General features: G+C 34.8%; 2 protein-coding genes across 2 annotated transcripts; both read right to left on the minus strand.

Moving 5' to 3' along the window:
• Positions 1-1121: 1121 nt before the first annotated feature.
• Positions 1122-2388, minus strand: LOC111411996 (protein IRX15-LIKE-like). Its single transcript, XM_023042713.1, has one exon. It carries the CDS (start codon positions 2091-2093, stop codon positions 1149-1151), a length of 945 nt encoding a protein of 314 aa, XP_022898481.1. The 5' UTR covers positions 2094-2388; the 3' UTR covers positions 1122-1148.
• A 9079-nt stretch (positions 2389-11467) lies between these two features.
• Positions 11468-17223, minus strand: LOC111411997 (CBS domain-containing protein CBSX1, chloroplastic-like). The gene is made up of 8 exons (XM_023042714.1): positions 16925-17223; positions 14579-14666; positions 14438-14502; positions 13841-13889; positions 13093-13145; positions 12298-12413; positions 12105-12162; positions 11468-12007 (listed from the first exon to the last, which is right to left on the minus strand). Exons 1-8 carry the CDS (start codon positions 17159-17161, stop codon positions 11936-11938), a joined length of 738 nt encoding a protein of 245 aa, XP_022898482.1. The 5' UTR covers positions 17162-17223; the 3' UTR covers positions 11468-11935.
• Positions 17224-18168: the final 945 nt, after the last annotated feature.

Consider the following 18168-nt stretch of genomic DNA (forward strand, 5'->3'; position numbering starts at 1 on the left):
GATGTCAAAATATGTCGATTTTTTTCCAAGTCGAATACTTGAAGATTCCTTTTAAAAAATGAATTGTGGTACAAAACTAACCAACTTTTGTAGCTCGTTTAGATATCAAATTGTGTCAATCCCTTTAAGAACTTGGCCGGACAAATACATGTCCGATTCAATAATTAATGAAGTGTTAATTTTACTTTTTAAGATCGAACTAAAGTGATAGGACAATTTTGAACTAATTTGAATTGTCTGAGTTTGGAAAATTTGCCAACAATTTTGCTACTTGTACAGAAATAGGTTACAGATATGTTGATAGAATTCAAATTAAGGGTCAAAAAACCGTCACTCATTTTTTTCAACAAATTTGCACAAAAATTCTGTACATATGGTAGTTCTTTTTTGCCAAACCCTAGTCATGGATTGAAAAACATGCTCCAAATTTTAATTGAAATCTGAGAGAAAATATGAAAGTAAAGCCAAAGATAGCGTCAATTTCGCATTTCTTTGCAGCCCATCACCGACACTAAATAAAGTTTTGCAGCCTTTCTTTTCTTTGCACCACTTGTATTGAATTTTTTTTATTTTTTAATTTTTTTTAATTTTTGGGAAACCTATTAAAAGTTGGATAATTTAAGAAACTAAAAACCCTTACAAATAATTATTTTGATTTTATTTCTCCACGTTGAATTAGATATTTCACAAAGCAAATCAAATAAAAATGAAGAGGAAAAAGATTTACTTCATCAATATAAGTTTAATTTGATGGTATTATTTCATTTCTTAAACATATAAAAACTATGAAATTTGACAACACTGCAAAACAATGTTTTGTATGACTGTACCATATTACGTAAGAAATATGCATTTGATCTTCAAATTCCACAAACAAGAAAAAATAAATTTAATTTTCGATTACAAACTAAAAATAAATAAATAAAATGCGAAAGTTGATTGCATAATGCTTGTAAATTAATATATATATCATTTAAAAATGTATAAATATTACACTTTACAGTGCATTGCCAGTTTGATTCGCAGTATTTGATAAGTCAAATTAATTCGACTGTAAAAACATAATTTTAGGCCAATAATAGCTAAACATGCTTAGCAGTTTCTGATCAAGAAAGAAATAAAAGAGCAAATCCTGATCAATACTTTATTCAATCATCTTCAAGGGATTTAAGTGGAGACGAAGAAGATTCAGAATTAGGGCAGAACTGAAACTCAGTAGCCTCCATTTTTCCCACAAGAAAATGCGCCAACGAGCCTATGGTATCCACCAAATTTTCTCTGCACAGAAATTCAAAACTGCTCACATTCTCCACTTCTCGTTCAAATTCATGCACAAACACATGGGTTTTCTCTACGCCGCCCCTTTTGCTCCTAGCCAAAACTCCGGCAGTGAATATCGATGGCGTCCTCCCCGGCGACGATGGGGAGTGCCCACTTGGCCCATCTACCACTATCACGTCCCATGGGACGTCGTATAGCTGGTTCGGCATGTCGTTTACGGCCAGCTTGCAGTCTGAAAAGAGAAGATTCTGAACTGGCCTGCATTCATTTTTCACCTGTAATTTGTAATGTTCTATCAAATCGTATAATTCGCTGACTTGGGTAGCGTATTGGACGTCGTAAGCTTCGATTTCTGGGTGTCTTTCTTCGAGAACGGAGACGAAGTAAGCGCTTTCATCGACAAAAACTGTGCGCCCATTCTGGTTGAGTGAGTTCCAAAGGAGGGTCTCGTGGCTGCGCCCGAAAACAAGTACGTTACATGGAGCGGCACAGCGACGGAGGACGGTGGCGATGGCTTTTAGCTCGGCGGATGACATGCGACCGGTGATGTTTGTTGGATTCATAGAAGCATAGTGAAGTAGTGTATCAAAGATGGGTTTTGGTAATACACCCTTGGAAGCGGCGGCGGCTGTTCTAGCAGTGGTGGCGGCCTCCCTGGTGGTGAAGAAAATGAATACAAAAGCAGATATGAAAAAAATCAAGAAAAATAGGAACCAACTCCGGTGAGATGAAGCTATTACTGATCCACCATTGCTTTGTTTGTGCATTGAAGGATGTAAAACTATGAATTTTGCACTAGTTTTCATTTTCATCAAATTCAAAAACTGGGAATTCACTTTCTCTCTCAAAACTTTGCCTTTATCTTTTTCTTTATGTCATCAAATAATGGAGAAATAATTTGATATTAGAGTGGGACTAGGGTGTAAAATTAAAGAAGATAAAGTACGTGGAGGAAAAAGGCTAAATTTTGTGAAAAACTTTAGAATTATTTTGTACTACTTTGGTTCTCGATATGACATGATTATTGTCAAATTTCGAAAGTGAATTTTTTGAGTAGAGTCGAGCGGGATTAGTGCTAGTAAGCGATATGATAGATGAAAATTTTCGATGAAGGTGTGAATAAGCATTGGACTTTGTACTCGGAATTATTTATTTATAGGCAAAACTTGACGCAATGCAATAAATGGGAATCCTACTTTTTAAAGTAGGGCATTGAATGACATCTTGAATTTCTATAACATTAAAGATTTAAATAATTATTATAGCATATGATGTGTTTAGAACACATTAATGAATTTACAAAATTGACAAGATTATAATTTAATTTTCTTCTTTTTAATGCTTTTCTATTCCATATGATATTCTACACATAAAATCTGGTAAATGCTTTAACAAAACATGTTTATTTAGCACCAAATGAGGATATTATCAATAGTAACATTCTTTCTCTCGTACATATCAACTTCTAAATAAGCTCCTATTTGATAAGGATTTTAAATCAAAATCAACAATTAAGCTTAACAACATATTTCATGTGATTAACAATTTTTTAAACACAATTCTTATCAAAATCTGTTGAAATTTTGATTTTAATTTCCACTAACAAGGGCTTATTTATTTTCATGGCTATAAATGATATCGACACTAATATTAATATCATATTTTCAAGTTAAAACATGGTTAACTCATATATAGTGAGACATTAGTTCCTGTTTTTGATTTTTACTTATTCCAAAGGAATTAATTTCATAAAAATTCAAATGGATTTAATTAGAAAAATGCATAAAAGCCATAAATGCCATTGTATTATGATTTTAAAAGTGAATTTTTCTATTAAAGTCGAGTGGAATTAGTGGTAACTATGCGATATGATAGATGAGAATTTCCAACTAAAGTACAAGTCAACATGAGTATTTTGATTGTATATTATTTATAGGCAATTGATGAAATGTAATAAAAAGAAAATCCAAAATTTGTAGTAGAGCATATAATTGACATCATTAATTAATAATTTCTATAATATTCTTAGGAAGTGACATGATTTATATCTTTATTTTTAATATGGTCTAATGTATTGTTTATTTCTTGCCAGTGATTGGGATCTGTTCGATAGTGATTATTAGAAATTGATTTTTTTGACTGTTAAAGAGAAAAGTAAGTCTCATTTGTGAATGAAGAAATAAAAAATAACGGCTGGAATAGTGAAATAACGGTTAAAAAATAAATTTTTTTTTTTTTGGGTGAAAAATGAATTAAAAAAAAAATTTTTTTTTTTTTTTTTTTTTGGGTGAAAAATGAGGATGTTAACGATTCATCATGGTGTTGCAATATTTAGGCTATGCACCTATAAACCGAATTAGTCAATCACCTAACTAATTAACCCAAAAAAGGGACATTATCTTGTATCAATTTCTAAAATAGAAGGTTCATTATAGTTAGCTATTGTAATTCTCGAGCACATTTGATATCGTTGCTAGCATCAGTATCACATACAAAATGTGGGTTGATTTTTTTCCCCTTCGTTAAATTTAATATTACAAGAAAGATATTTATATCACCATTTTTGAGCCTCATTTTTTTAGAATAGATTTTGTAAAAAGTAATTTTTGAAGAATATGTGATTAAAAAGCAAGAAATTTTTTTTAATTTATGTTTAAATTATTTTATTAGAAGAATGTGTTAAAATGAGTTTGAAAAAAAAATGAGGCTCGAACATGGCTAAGCCACATGCTTTTTATATTTTTACTTATTATCAAAGGTACCTATTACATAAAAACTCCATTTAACTTTCAGTAGAAAATTCAAAAAGTCCTAATTGCCATTATTTGATAGTGCATCTTACTAATCAAATGATTTTTGTGAGGAGCTTTGTTCAAAAAGCAAATAATAGTATATATGAAAAAGGAAAAGATTATCTAAATGATTGTAATCCCCTCATTAAAGATTACCTAAATCATGACAAAGTACATATAGTGCAATTTTATTTATACATATTTTAACATGCTAGTATAATACAATACGCTAAGTTAACATAATCCAATTATTAATGATTTTCCAATAGTGACTGCGAGAAATTCCACCTTCATTCTCGTCCGTCGAGAAGCTCAAACATTTGACGCCATAAATAGAATTAAATCGTTTATTGATGCATATTTGTCAACATTAATAACACAGAAAAAGCGAGATATCAGTTCAAATATAAATATGCAATTCTTGTAGTTTTATAAAAGGAAATAATGATATATTTTGTGCCAAAAGAGGAGGGAAAAAAGAAGGTAAAAGTAGACAATTAGAATTGGATTGATGGTTAGTTATGCCATTGATAATCAATCATATAACATGGAGATAGAGAAAGTAGGGTAGGTTGTTAGGCAAAAGCCACATTTTACGGCCATCTTTGAGTCCCTCCCTGTTGTTACCCTGTTTTGCTCTTTCGTGGAAAAAATGATATTTTTAATACTTGAACTTTTACCATGTGGAATATAGGTGTACTCATGTATGCGTGTCATTTCTTGTCTGAATTATGATCAGAGTGTACTATTAAATCATAATTAGGAGAAAAATCTTGTTGGATTTTTGATACCCAATAATTCGGGCGATGATTTAAAACAGTTGTCGGATTATTTATCGATATTATGGACTTGGCTCGGTTCGGAGACGAACTACACTTTTGGATGACTCGGGTTTGGCTTGGATGATTATTTGGTTAGTTGGACCATTTAGTGATTAATATAGAGTTCAATATTGGCCCATTAGTTTAGGTTAATCGGTAGCCCTCTTAGTGAACCCTAGGCCTAATTGGAGTGACCTAAACTAACCTATATATATGTATTTATCTCCCAACCATTTTGTGGTGGTGTGTGTGTGTTGTAGCAATGGAGATGAGAGTTGCGAGAAGAGAGACAGCCGAGAGAAATGGAAGCCATGTGAGGTTGTGAGTGAGATTCAACCATTGTGATAACTTCTTCTTCCTCTCCATACCTTTGTAGATTGCTAACACCACCACCCTCCTCCTTTGTGGGGTTTGAGAAAGTTTGGGCAGTCCAAAGTGTAAGGCGAAAGTCTCGGGTTGAGTCGAGGTAAACCGGTGTTCGTTTGATTGTTTCTAAGCTAGGAATCAAGATTTATCGAGTGATTTCCGCTATATTGCGGAAGTTCTCTTGAAAGATCTTCAAACGGTGGTTTTCCAAACTCAGTCCAACGTACCTTTCTCTACCAACAATCAATCCAACCGACTCCAAACCATAATCAATATAATTCACCTCCTCGATTGCTATTCAATCTTATTCACGTAGGACAAGAAAGGATGATGATTTATGGTCACAAAGGCTAGGAGAAGACACCACAAAGGTATATTATGAAGGAATAACAAATTACACAAAGTAAACAGGTGTTTTGGACACTTCTAGAGGCTGTTTTTTCACTCATCAAGAGGGTAGCCGGAATTCTCCTTTTTCTCACACAAAATCTCACAAAACATCATAAGAAAGAGGCTAAGGTTATATCCATATATATACTCTAGGGTTAGGCTTTAAGTTGGGCCTTTAAAGAGGTAAACGGACCAAAATTCAAGCCATCGAGAAGGAATACAATTGGGTCGGGTGTAGCTCATGGACTTGGTTGTTGGACTTATTTCATTCATCGGCCTATGCCTATGAAATAATATTAACCCACGTTAACATCATAACCCGAAATTTATTGAGTATCAAAAACCAAACAAATCTCCACCTTGATACCCAATAAATCTGCAAGTAGTCAAAACACACAGTTAGCACTTGCATAATCAAGGTAGCCAATAAAATTGGATCACAGACCTTACCTCGTGTTTCCAACTTGACACACATACCATACCTACTCCATGTACTCACTGGGACTAAGGTCAAAAACAGCCAAATAGAAGCAAATATTTAACAGTAAACAATCAAGAGTAAATACACGTGCGATGACGATATACTATAGGATAACACACACAGATCTTTTCAAAAAATACGTTCACATAGAACCATAAATTAACACCAAATCAATCAAATCACGGTCAACCACATATGCAACACATGTATAAATGACCCTAAGAAAAGATCTCACCGCACTTATCATATCTCATTCCGTGTTGCTCACACCTCGAGAACACATATCTCTTCTCATTGCCCACCAAGCTCACTAGACAAATCACTCAACTCATGCCTAACTGGCAAGTCACAATAGATCCTAAGTCCACGGGATAATCCTCTATCTCCACATCACTTCTTCCAACCTACGTGAATAATGGGTCTCCACCTAATAGAAGTGATAGAAGTGCCCCTCACACACTCCACCTGATCAGGGTCTCTTTCCAGATAAAAGATTCTAGACATTTTGATCACATCTCCACTCGTAATCCAAATGTCACACTCCACATCCCCGGTACAAGCCACCATGTACCCCTAGGCATCTTTACTTCACCTTACCAAAAAACACACAACACACTACTAATGCATCTCAAACTCACTATGGAAAATTAACACCTTTCGGTGACCACAAAGGTTACTCCAATCACCAAAGTTCCAAAAATCCACAAAGAAAACGGCGAAAGTGGCACTCACAAAGAAAAAACGAAGAAAGAGTCGGTTACTTCACAACACTCACAAAGGAGGCTCACAAAGAGGAAGAATATAACCCTAACATGGCTGCCTCACATAATCTCACAAACTACACAGGCTCACAAAGATAAAGGAGAGAAACGACTGCCCAACTTTTTTCTCACTACCGCACTCTCACACCACTCACAAAGTAAACAGAGTACGCCACAAAATTCAACCCACTAGGCATGTAAACATATTACACAAAGTAACAAGATCACCCTCAAATCATGCAATTACACACATCAAACAAGTTGAAAGTGTAACATCAATATTGCAACAAAATTAAGTGATCACATACATGCAGAAAGAATTACACACAGATGCAATGCAAGAACCAGGTTTATTCTCTCAATAAACCTCCCTAGGATCACTACTCGACCCTAAAGTCACATTCGCCTTGTCTCTATTCTCATCTTACCTTTTATTATCATCCTAAGACAATCTCTTTCAACTATACCCAAATTTTACCACAGTTAAAGCATATTTTATTTTTTGCATTTGTCTTAGACCTATAGATGCCAACAATACCAAATAATGACCACAAGCAAAGTACTGACACATAATTCATATAGAACAGTCAAGTAAATTTTCCTAAGGTCACATGCAATCCTATCAGTGTAGAAAAATTGGTGACAAATTTACATAGAATTTAAGATAATTAACATGTAATTCTTAGGTCTAACAACAAGCAATGGTTACCTTAAACCTAACATCACCCCACACGATAACTTCTAATGCGAAAAATAAATAATTAACCTACACATTAATTTTAACTGCAATAATAAAAAGCAAAGAACACGATACCTAGCGGAACACGTCTGAAGGTTTGTAAATATCGAGACATTCGAATTCACCACTTTAGGATAACCACTATTCGTCCTAAAGTCTCTGGAAACTGTAGCAACCAAAAAATCATGATTGAGTCCCAAACGCCCGAAGAACAACGCTGTCCAGATTCTACTGTGTACCCTGAAACAGAAAACTTTCAACAAGAAAAATGTCAGAAATAATATGAGGAACAGACTGCCTAAAGGGACCTTCTCGAAATTTCCTCCCACGCGCCCTCAAGCGCGTCTCTTCCTCTCTGCGCGTGGTCCACACGCGCCGGAGATGACCGTCAAGCCTGCTTGCAGGGTGCGCCTCCTCCTGCATATCAAGTCAGTGGTCTCGGTTTTTCTTAAAGTCCTTCTGGATTGATCAGAAAATGCAAAAAACGGAGACTGATTTTGATAGTATTTGGACAGCTTCTTCGATCTGATTTCTGGACGTTTTTTGGTAGATTTCACGAGCCAAAACTTTCACCTTGAAGCTCTAATACCAATTGTTGCGGAAGCTCTCTTGAAAGATCTTCAAACGGTGATTTTCTAGGCTCAGTCCAACGTACCTTTCTCTACCAACAATCAATACAACCGGCTCCAAACTACAATCAATATAATTCACCTCCTCGATTGCTATTCAATCTTATCCACGTAGGGACAAGAAAGGATGATGATTTGTGGTTACAAAGGCTAGGAGAAGACACCATAAAGGCATACTATGAAGGAACCACCAATTACACAAAGTAAACAGGTGTTCTAGGGGTTGTTTTTTCACAGGGTAGCCGGGATTCTCTTTTTTCTCACACAAAGTCTCACAAAACATCATAAGAAAGAGGCTAGGGTTATATCCATATATATACTCTAGGGGTAGGCTTTAAGTTGGGCTTTTAAAAAGGTAAACAGACCAAAATTCAAGCCATCCAGAAGGAATACAATTGGGTCGGGTGTAACTTATGAATTTGGTTGTTGGATTTATTTCATTTATCGGCCCATGCTTATGAAATAATATTAACACACGTTAACATCATAGCCTGGGATTTATTGGGTATCAAAAACCCCACAAACCTATCGGGTAAAACTATTTGTAGGATTTAGTGACAGGGAGCTAAGCATATAATCTGTATTGGGTGTTGAAAAAAAGAGAGATGCTACTAGTACATAATTATATGTACATAAAGGTGTTCCTCTCTCACATGGGAGGCCTACTCGAATATTTTATTCATGTGGGGTCCACCCTCATGTGAGAGAGTGGACACCCTTAAGTAAAGGGAATTATGTACTGTTAACATTTTTCTGAAAAAAATGATAAAAAACAGATCATTTGTATTTCTGCTTCATACCTCTTGCGATCAAACAAACTCGTTTCTCCATCGAAGTTAGAATACATAAAAATTGTTAGTAATCAACTCAATTGCTTGCCATGATCCTTACATTTACGGTCCTCGTAGAAACGATACTTTACTTACTCTTTATTACTTGTTGATCACATCGTACTCTTGCAGACACTTATAATAACGAGTTTTTGATATGGTTGTTGAGGACTGTTTGTTCTTAAGTTTGATTAGTTTATATCTTAACTTTTATTCAATTTTTATTTTTCTTTGCTATATTTCACTACTCCTTTAGTCCTTTCAGGTTCTATGTTGTGCGTTAGGGAAAAAAAATCCTTGATTTTGTTGAATTCGACCCAAAAATTGAGCTAACGCATATAAAACTGAGGAAATAGAAGAAAGATAAGATAGTCTGATCAATAGGATGTTGACAATAAAACATAACACAAGAAAGTAAGGACATTAATGTGACAATTAGTAAATGTTACAAGCTGCATTGCACTGCATAATGATAGCTATCGAGGAGAGGATGAGGAATATTGATGATTATCCATGAAAGAAGGTATAATGGAATCCAACGAACTTGAATACCAAAGATTCAAGGGAACCTTAAAAAGTAAGGATAAAATTAAAATGTAGGGCAATAAATAAAAATTGTAGCAATTGATATAATCACCTTTCTCAACATATGACTTGCTAAATATCGTTCGATATCTATAGCATATAATGATATTAAATAAGCCGAGTCGAGCCACTTAGATCATGGATTGTCAAGCTCAGCTTCACCCACCATGTGAACCAACTCGCGCTCACAAATGGGCGAGCGAATACAAACCTGTTCACATCTCACCCATTTTTTTTTTAATTGAAGAAGCATTTTCATTTAAGATTACGAGCATACTCGTAAGCAAGCTGGATAGCTTGGGTACGAAATAGCTCAACCATTTTATGAGCCAACAAATAGGAGTTGAAGAGCATCTGGTACGAGATTTTCGTTGCTCGGCTCATTTTTTAGTGAGACGCTACCCCTAAATAACTCATGTCAGAATCAAACGCCCCAAATTGTAAAATTCATAATGACGTCATTGTCATTTTTTCTTTTTTTTGTGTTACATTGATTTTGCTTGTTTGTTACCAGCAGCAATGTTTTAAAAATTTAAAGAGTTCTGTATTAAAAAAGAAAAACCCTTTCTATCTATTTATAATTTGAATAATATATAAACGCTTTCCAAATATACTTGGCCACTTAACTTGTGTTTGGGAGACATTTTTATGTAAAAATGTATTTTTAAATAGTAAATTGATGGGAAATGTGTGGTTGAAAAATAAGGAAAAAATTTTGATTTAAAAGTAATATTATTTTAATAAAGAATGTGTGGTTAAAAAGAAGAGAGAAAAATATATTTTGAAAAAAATGAGTACTAAACGAAACCTTAATATATGTATCAAGTTCTACAAGGAACTGAAAAAACCCTAGTCGAGAAGACCGTTGCTAGCTGCACTTTCTTGTCAAAATTAGGGATACGTCCAAAATTGTTGCATCAGTATACTGTGACAAATTGGAAATTTAATTTATAAATAGATAAGATAAATACTACAATCCCTATGGATGCATGACAATAAAACAAACATCAAATGTGCAATACTAACTGTGCTTGGTAAAACTTTGACCATGACAGGAACACTTGCCCAAAATGCTGAAGTCCAACATGATATAAATAACAATACATAGACTTAGAGGATTATTATTACACCTTGCCACATGGGCTCCACAATTGACCCTTGAAGCCCCGAAGCCACACTCGCCGAAGCAGCCACTTGTCAATGACGAAGCTGGAAGTTACATCCAAGGGGCTCAAGCTTGTCTACCTGTCGAAGTGATGAAGCTCGACAAAAGTCAAAATCAAAACCCAAGGTCATCAAGTGACGTCTCATACGTGAGGATCCAAAATTTATGAATGATATCCCATTGGAATAATTGATAAGACCTTTGCAATAAATGAAATGTCAAAATCTTGTTAGTTTAGGTTGTAGGGTGACTACTCTCTGCAGGAGTATTAAACGCACCACAAGCCAGTGAGTTCAAATGAATGTCTAGGATTGGATACTTTGGCTAAGAAGACAAAGCCACGTGTATTTTCCATCCAATGGACACCATTTTATATGTAACACTATAAATACCTACTCCTTGTATCATTTGAAGGTTAATGAAACTAAATACACTTAAAGCTACTCTTCATTTTTCTTTCTTTCTTGCGGATTATACATTTGTTTTGCTAGAGTTTAGATTACTTTGTTTTCTTGGAGTTATTTGTGATTGATTATTATTACACAATCGTACTCTAAAATATATTGTCAGAGCTTGAACATATTCGTTTCGTGTTATAAAGTGACAAGAATTATATATATATATAGATGAAAACTGAACAAGAAACTCACCTCCATAACAAAGTTTGAAGAACTAAAGAGTAAAATTAGACGGTCAAATACATAGAGGCTCATTAAACTCGCTATAAGGGCGCTCACGGGAGGCCTTGGAGAGAGATCGTTCTCAGTAAACTTTCGTAGTGATAAGAGGCAGATCTCCAATATCTCAGCTAGAATTTCTATATTCTAACAAATGCAAAATAAGTACACTTATAACTACTAACTTTATAGGCACGAGCTTGCATAAGAATAAAGTTCCGAGTCATGGGGCCTCCTAAACAACTTAAAATCCAAACAGTGAATTGGATTGCCCAATAGGAACTCTTGCGAGAGAAATCACGGAATAATTTTTACCTTATACTATAACTGGACCAACCAAGAAGCTGAAGAACCATATCGCACATTTCATATGATGCCGAAATTGATTTGCCATGATACTACTTTCTTGGTCCAGAATTTATAGCGTGCCGCTAGCACGCTTTATTTGTAGGGCAGCTCTAACCACATTTCCCCGTGTGATAATGCCAACCTTTCATATAGTAAAAGACTTGTACCAGTAAGAAACTACTTGCTGCTGATAAATTTAAGCAAATCCAAGTAAAGAACACAAAATAGAATAACATTACCAGTTTGCCATTGCTGTCCACAACCGGCAGCCGGCGATATTTGGTTTTCAGCAATAATCTAAATCAGAAGAAACATATATTTGAGTAGTCTGCTACTTCTTACAGGAAAGAATTTATAAGCTGAAGACTTAATTCCGTTGCTAAGGAACATAACTTGGGGAAAAAAAAAAGGAAAGAAAAAGAAAACTAGTACCTCGCAGCATCCTCGAGGTTTGAGTTCTCATGAACAACAAGGGGAGCAGGGGTCATAAGGTCGCCAACGACCTGCCCATTAGTTTTGCTGAGTAGCTTCTGAATCTCATTAAATGTCTGCCATAACATATAAAAGAAATGAGAAGCCCATAAAACAATTACTATGTATATATTACCAAGAAGTTGAGGATTCACTAATCAGTCCACCAAAAAATGTTACATAACTAGCACTGCAATCCGAAAGCATAAGTGTATTCTCACATCACACCCAGTTTAAAATAACCTAGTCTCTCTTAGGGCAGACTCAGTTTGGTATGATTTAAACATGTCAAATGCCAGATATAACAGTGTCTAGGGAATTAATTGCGATAATACAAATTTGGAAGTTATATCAATTCATTCTATGCAATTACTAATTCATTCATCCTATTATTACTTCTCTTAAGGGCCCGTTTGGTAGGGATTTTGAGAATTGATTTTTTGATCGTTAGAAGAAAAGTGGGGTCCACATGTGAGAGAAGAAGTCAAAAATTACGGCTTGAATAGTAAAATAACGGTCAAAAAATCAATTTTTTGGGGCAAAAAATCACTACGGGCCTAAATATGATAAAAGGCAGAAACAAAGCACAGGATTTGCAGTATGTATTAATTGCATAACCAGAATCGAAGCAGCAATAATACACAACTATTCTAGAACAAAGAGCTTAATAAAAGGTCCCTATGAATGAAAAGAAAACGTACTACTACATCAATAAATGTAGGGAATTTGAAACATTGAGGAAGAGTTTTCACATACTTTCCAAGTACTGTCGACATCGGGAAACATACTTGTGTCAGGTTGACCACCGCCTAAGATTCACAGATGAGAAAAAATGAAAATTAATCATCAAGATTTAATCTTCATGCCAAAATACCTACCACCAGGCAAAATTGTGAAAATTAGTTGCCAAGATATAATCTTCATGTCAAAATACCGGTCACCAGGCAAAATATTTATAAGTGTATTTTTTGCGAGATGGTAATAATGCTAATTTCTGAATCCACAGCATGGAATGATTCTTAGATTAAATATAATTTTTTTCCACTTTGATTTTCAATAGAATGATAACTCTTTACTGCTGTGCAGAAGTCCTGAAACCTCATCAAAGTAGTCGAACATTTTACGTCTTTTTTTTAAAGATCCATGCTGCATGTTCACTAATCATGTCTAATCATTCTCTCTCTATATCAATTTTATTTTTTATTTTATTTTATTTTTTTCGCTTTTTCGTCAGCCCTATATGGGGGAAATGGAAGAAATTTAAATTTCTATGCTGCCAAGTGGTTTTCTCAACCAAAGTATTTGTTAACCCATTTTCTCTTTGCTTCAAAAATTAGATCACCTCTTGTCACTAAGGAGGAGTACCTCATCTGATTACTGATGTCCCTTACTATTCAAAATAATTAAGTAAAACACTTATTTAATCAAAGTGACGAAAGAAATAGTGATGGAAGAAATAGTTTCCATTTAAAGATCTAATTTGGTTTCGAAACTTCAGTTATACCTGAGATGGAGTCGAGTGCTAACAAGTCATAGTCGGAAACAACACCAACCTGCAGCAAATATCTACAGTCCATGAGCATTGACTTGTAAAGAAGGTAAATGAAAAAGAAAGAAAAGAACTCCAAAAGTAAACTAAATGGTCAACCTTCCGCAGAGGAATGATCAACCACCAGGCATATAGATTATAATATCATCAAAAACCGTAACTGTCTGTTACTGTTTTAGAGGATCAATGCTCTTCCCATCTAATAAAAACTAACGGTTATCCAGCAAATTAAGGCAATTCAAATCACATTACAGAAGATGATCTGACAAGCCAGAAAGTGAACTTTTCTACTCTGCCACTTAGTCATACGATCATATTTTATCACAGTATCTTGCTTTTCAATGCATACCATTCTCCTTGACTATTTGGACAGACAGTTATTTAACCCATGAATGCAGCAAAATAAAATTTCACCCCTAATTTAGCACATGCCCATGCCCAAGGGGTTAGCTGTAAATTCACACAGGCTAATCTAAAATGATGTGTGCAGCTTTTATAGTAGTGGAAAGCCATATCAAGCAGAAAGCGGACAGAAGAAAGTCGAGATGTTACCAACTTCCAGTCATCGTCGATCACAGGAAATCCTGTAATTCTTTTCTCCACTAGCATCTCCAATGCTGAACAAAAACAGGAAAGACTGATGAATGAAAAAAATAAACTAGTACACAAATTCAGAACAATGGTCAGAGATACCTTCATCAACAGTATTCGAAGGTTTTACAACATGCAAATCCTCTTTTCTTGTCATAAAATCACCGACGACATACATCCCTTCTTGTGGCTGCAAATTGGAATACAAAAATAAAAATATAGACTAAGGCAACATAAATGCCATTAAACAAGGATGAAGATGACCACCTTTAAATTTCCCTTAGAAAGTTGGAAACCAAACACGTATTCTCTTAAATGCATGAAGTTTTATCAATCGATCCTTTCTGCTTTAAGGACTTTGACACAATCAACAACAGGTTTACTAATAGAGCAACTATATATATACTTATCTTACATTCTGTTCTACGATGGATCTCTTTGCTAATGAAGCTAAAATCTCAAATTTCCCCCCTGGCTTGCTTAAATTAGCTAAACTTCAACTAACGCATTTGGTTCGATTCCACGCAAGTTCGATCAATAAGTTTTTTCAACTATTCATCTATTCTCAGCTCCACTCACGTGCATCCCAATGAGGAGAATACTTTTCCCAGTGACAGAAGCAAAGTGAGTACCTCATGGCTCCATTATCATTGCAGGATAATTGAGCACCAAATAAAATTAATCGTTTGAATCTTCAAGCCGCGGCTCTTAAGAAAATTAAAAATGATAGATTTGAAGAATAAATCACCCTATATATCAAAAAAGATGATCAATTCTTCAGGGACAATGAAGTGCCCGCACAATGCATTTCATCTTGGTGCCCGAGCCATTAAGTGCAATCTTTCAAAACCACATGGTCTCTTCATCTAAGCCACTCACACAAGCACAAAAGTTTAACATTTTAAATTTTAATTGTGCCAAAGAGAGATAATGAGAAAGAAACTAGGACAATCATTCAGAATAGCAGAATAGACAAACCACAAACTAGTGCCGAAGGGTAAATTTGAATTGTAGTTTGGGTAAGACCTAGAAACCACTCAAGGACAAAGTTATGTAAAGCTTCATAAATGAGCTGAGCAACCCAGTGGACTTGATTAATTTTATGGGCATGCGCTTAGTATTCAATTCTACATCACATATGAAAATATAGAAGCACCATCAGCAGATAGAACTGGCACTGCTATCAATAGACCATAGCAGTATCTAAATTCCCCCAACAAACAACAAGCTAACCTTTATTCCCGGCAAGCTTGGGGTTGGATAATCATGCCCAAGAATTCATAGCCCATAATTTAGTGTCACTTTTCCGTATAGCATCCTTTGACACTATTAAAAATGTGATATACTGAGCTTTTCTTCCAATGCTAGTAATTGCTTCTTTCCTATCCACTTAAAATGTTGACAAATGGATAAATGCAGAAGTCAATTATTCAATGATGCAATGACTATCAAAATGGTTTCTTTCCCTAAAAGATGAAAGGTCCAACATTGATTAATTTGAAAGGTCCTAAGTAAAATCATTGGCTGTTTCACCTAATTCCAAATAGTTTAGGATGGGAACTGATGTTTCTATCAGAATATCAATTTGACACTTCCTTATTCTTTTCCCGTGTTTCGTCATGTCAGTTGTTCTAGTCAATTTATTTTGGACGTAGAGATAATTCTCTCTTAGAATAAATTCCCTCATCCCTATCATTTTCACAGCATATGTGACAGGAATCCTATGATGTTGCAAAACATGTTTAGCTACTTAGCTAATGCTGTAGTGTAAGGGCGGAACTTTCTTATTTCTTAAAGTAATTTGTGTAAAGACCACTGAAAGAGAATTGAGCTAAACTAAACCATTCTAGCTTACAGCTAGCGTATGATAGCCTTACACCATTGATCACATCACTCTACTATATGACTTTCCAACCTGACACGGACAACAAGATCAACATGTCAATCCTGATTATTTCTAATATAAACTACAAGCTTGAGTTGCACCAAGGAAGTCCAATAACAGCTTAACTAAACTAAAGCAGAACCAAACATGACCAAGTACAAGAGGCCGACCCCATTCTCAAGCTGGATAAGCTAATCGACCAATGAAAGCGCGTGCAGCACCTAAAGCGGTACCCACTAAGAATCTTGAATTCTACAGATAGCATGTCAAACATATAAGATAGGGTGATCCACTGAAAAGGATCCAGAAAAAGCAGCACGTCAGTGCACCACCTAACAAAGTTCATGGAATAAAAAGTTTGAAAAGTCATTGAACGGCCAACGATCTTAGGTTTCTACAAGTACAATATTGTTATCCACTTCAAGTAAGCATACTAACAATTAACAAACATTTACTTTACAAACTCCGACCTCATCATACATTGACATCATAAACAACTGATCTAATTAGCTTCAGTACATAAAGATCTTTTTTATAATTAATTTCTACAAATAGGAGCTTACGGGCACGGAATTGGTTGTTCCGGCTGTCTCAAAGGAAGAAAATGCGGCTTTCCGGCGAAGTTCAGACAGTTGGCGCCGTCGGCAGGGTGATGCGGAAGTATAAGCAACAACGGACATTCTGAAAACTGGCCGGCTGAAGTATGCGAGGATGCAGGGCAAATTCTTGAAATGAGCTGGGGGAATTATGCTTGAGCGTGGACAAACAGTTCGAGAATCGGCGACAAGAATCGAATCCATATGGATATGCAGAAAATTCAATAATTAATAATCAATTTGAACAAAAAAATTCAGAAGAGCGAGAGTCGTTGTTTAACTACAAAACTTTTAGGGAGAAAGGCATCATTACTCATTAGTATCCAATCTATTGAAATAGTAGCAAATTCATCCTCAGTGTTTAAAAATCAGTAAGTGCCTATTTTGTAGGGCTTTTGAAAAGTTAAAAACTGTTTTTAAGATTACGAACCTGCTTTTACGTATATTTGAATGCTTCTTTAAAAATTCTTTGCCGAGTTAGAAGAGTTTTTGCTGGAAAATCATTTAGGATATTCTACAAAAAGTAGAATTAAGAACATAAATTTTGTCAATTGAATCTTAAATTTATCCTCCATTGTCATTATAGTTGTTTATTTAGATCCAACAAATTGATTTTTAATAAGTTTAACCTCCACTATTCATTAAATAATGAGTAAATTGATCGTCAGTGATTCATTATAATTGTACGATCAATATTCAATTATATTAAGAATAATAAATTCGATTGAAGCATAAGGTATCGACCCTAGTTGAGAAATGTAATTTAGCTTTGCAAAGTTGGATGTACTAGTAGAAGTTATCCACACTAGTAGGTGCAATGACAATTTTGAAAAGATTTGGATTGTTTCTGTTACTGAGGATCAACTTGTTCAATTTTAAATGATAGGAACCAATATGATAGCTGCTTTGAGATCAACGGTGCAATTTCTCCAAACTTTTAGGAGTTCCGTATATAGGCAGAACTGTAGTACTTTTCATTTTTTCAAAAAAAGCGGCTGCTGGATTGGGTCCGTGGAAAATATAAGGGTGTGTTTGGTTGGAGAAAATGATGGAAGAAAAGGAAAATAAATTAAATGGGGAATAAAACAGAAGAACTAGAAAAAGAAAATAGATTGGTAAATTGCTAGTTAATTTTGTTAGATTTTTCAACAAATAACTATATTCATGTTATTTTTCTATTGTTAGTGCCGCATTTTTTTTTAAAAAAAAAA

This window comes from Olea europaea, chromosome 16, assembly GCF_002742605.1.
Source record: "Olea europaea var. sylvestris chromosome 16, O_europaea_v1, whole genome shotgun sequence".
Taxonomy (NCBI): domain Eukaryota; kingdom Viridiplantae; phylum Streptophyta; class Magnoliopsida; order Lamiales; family Oleaceae; genus Olea; species Olea europaea.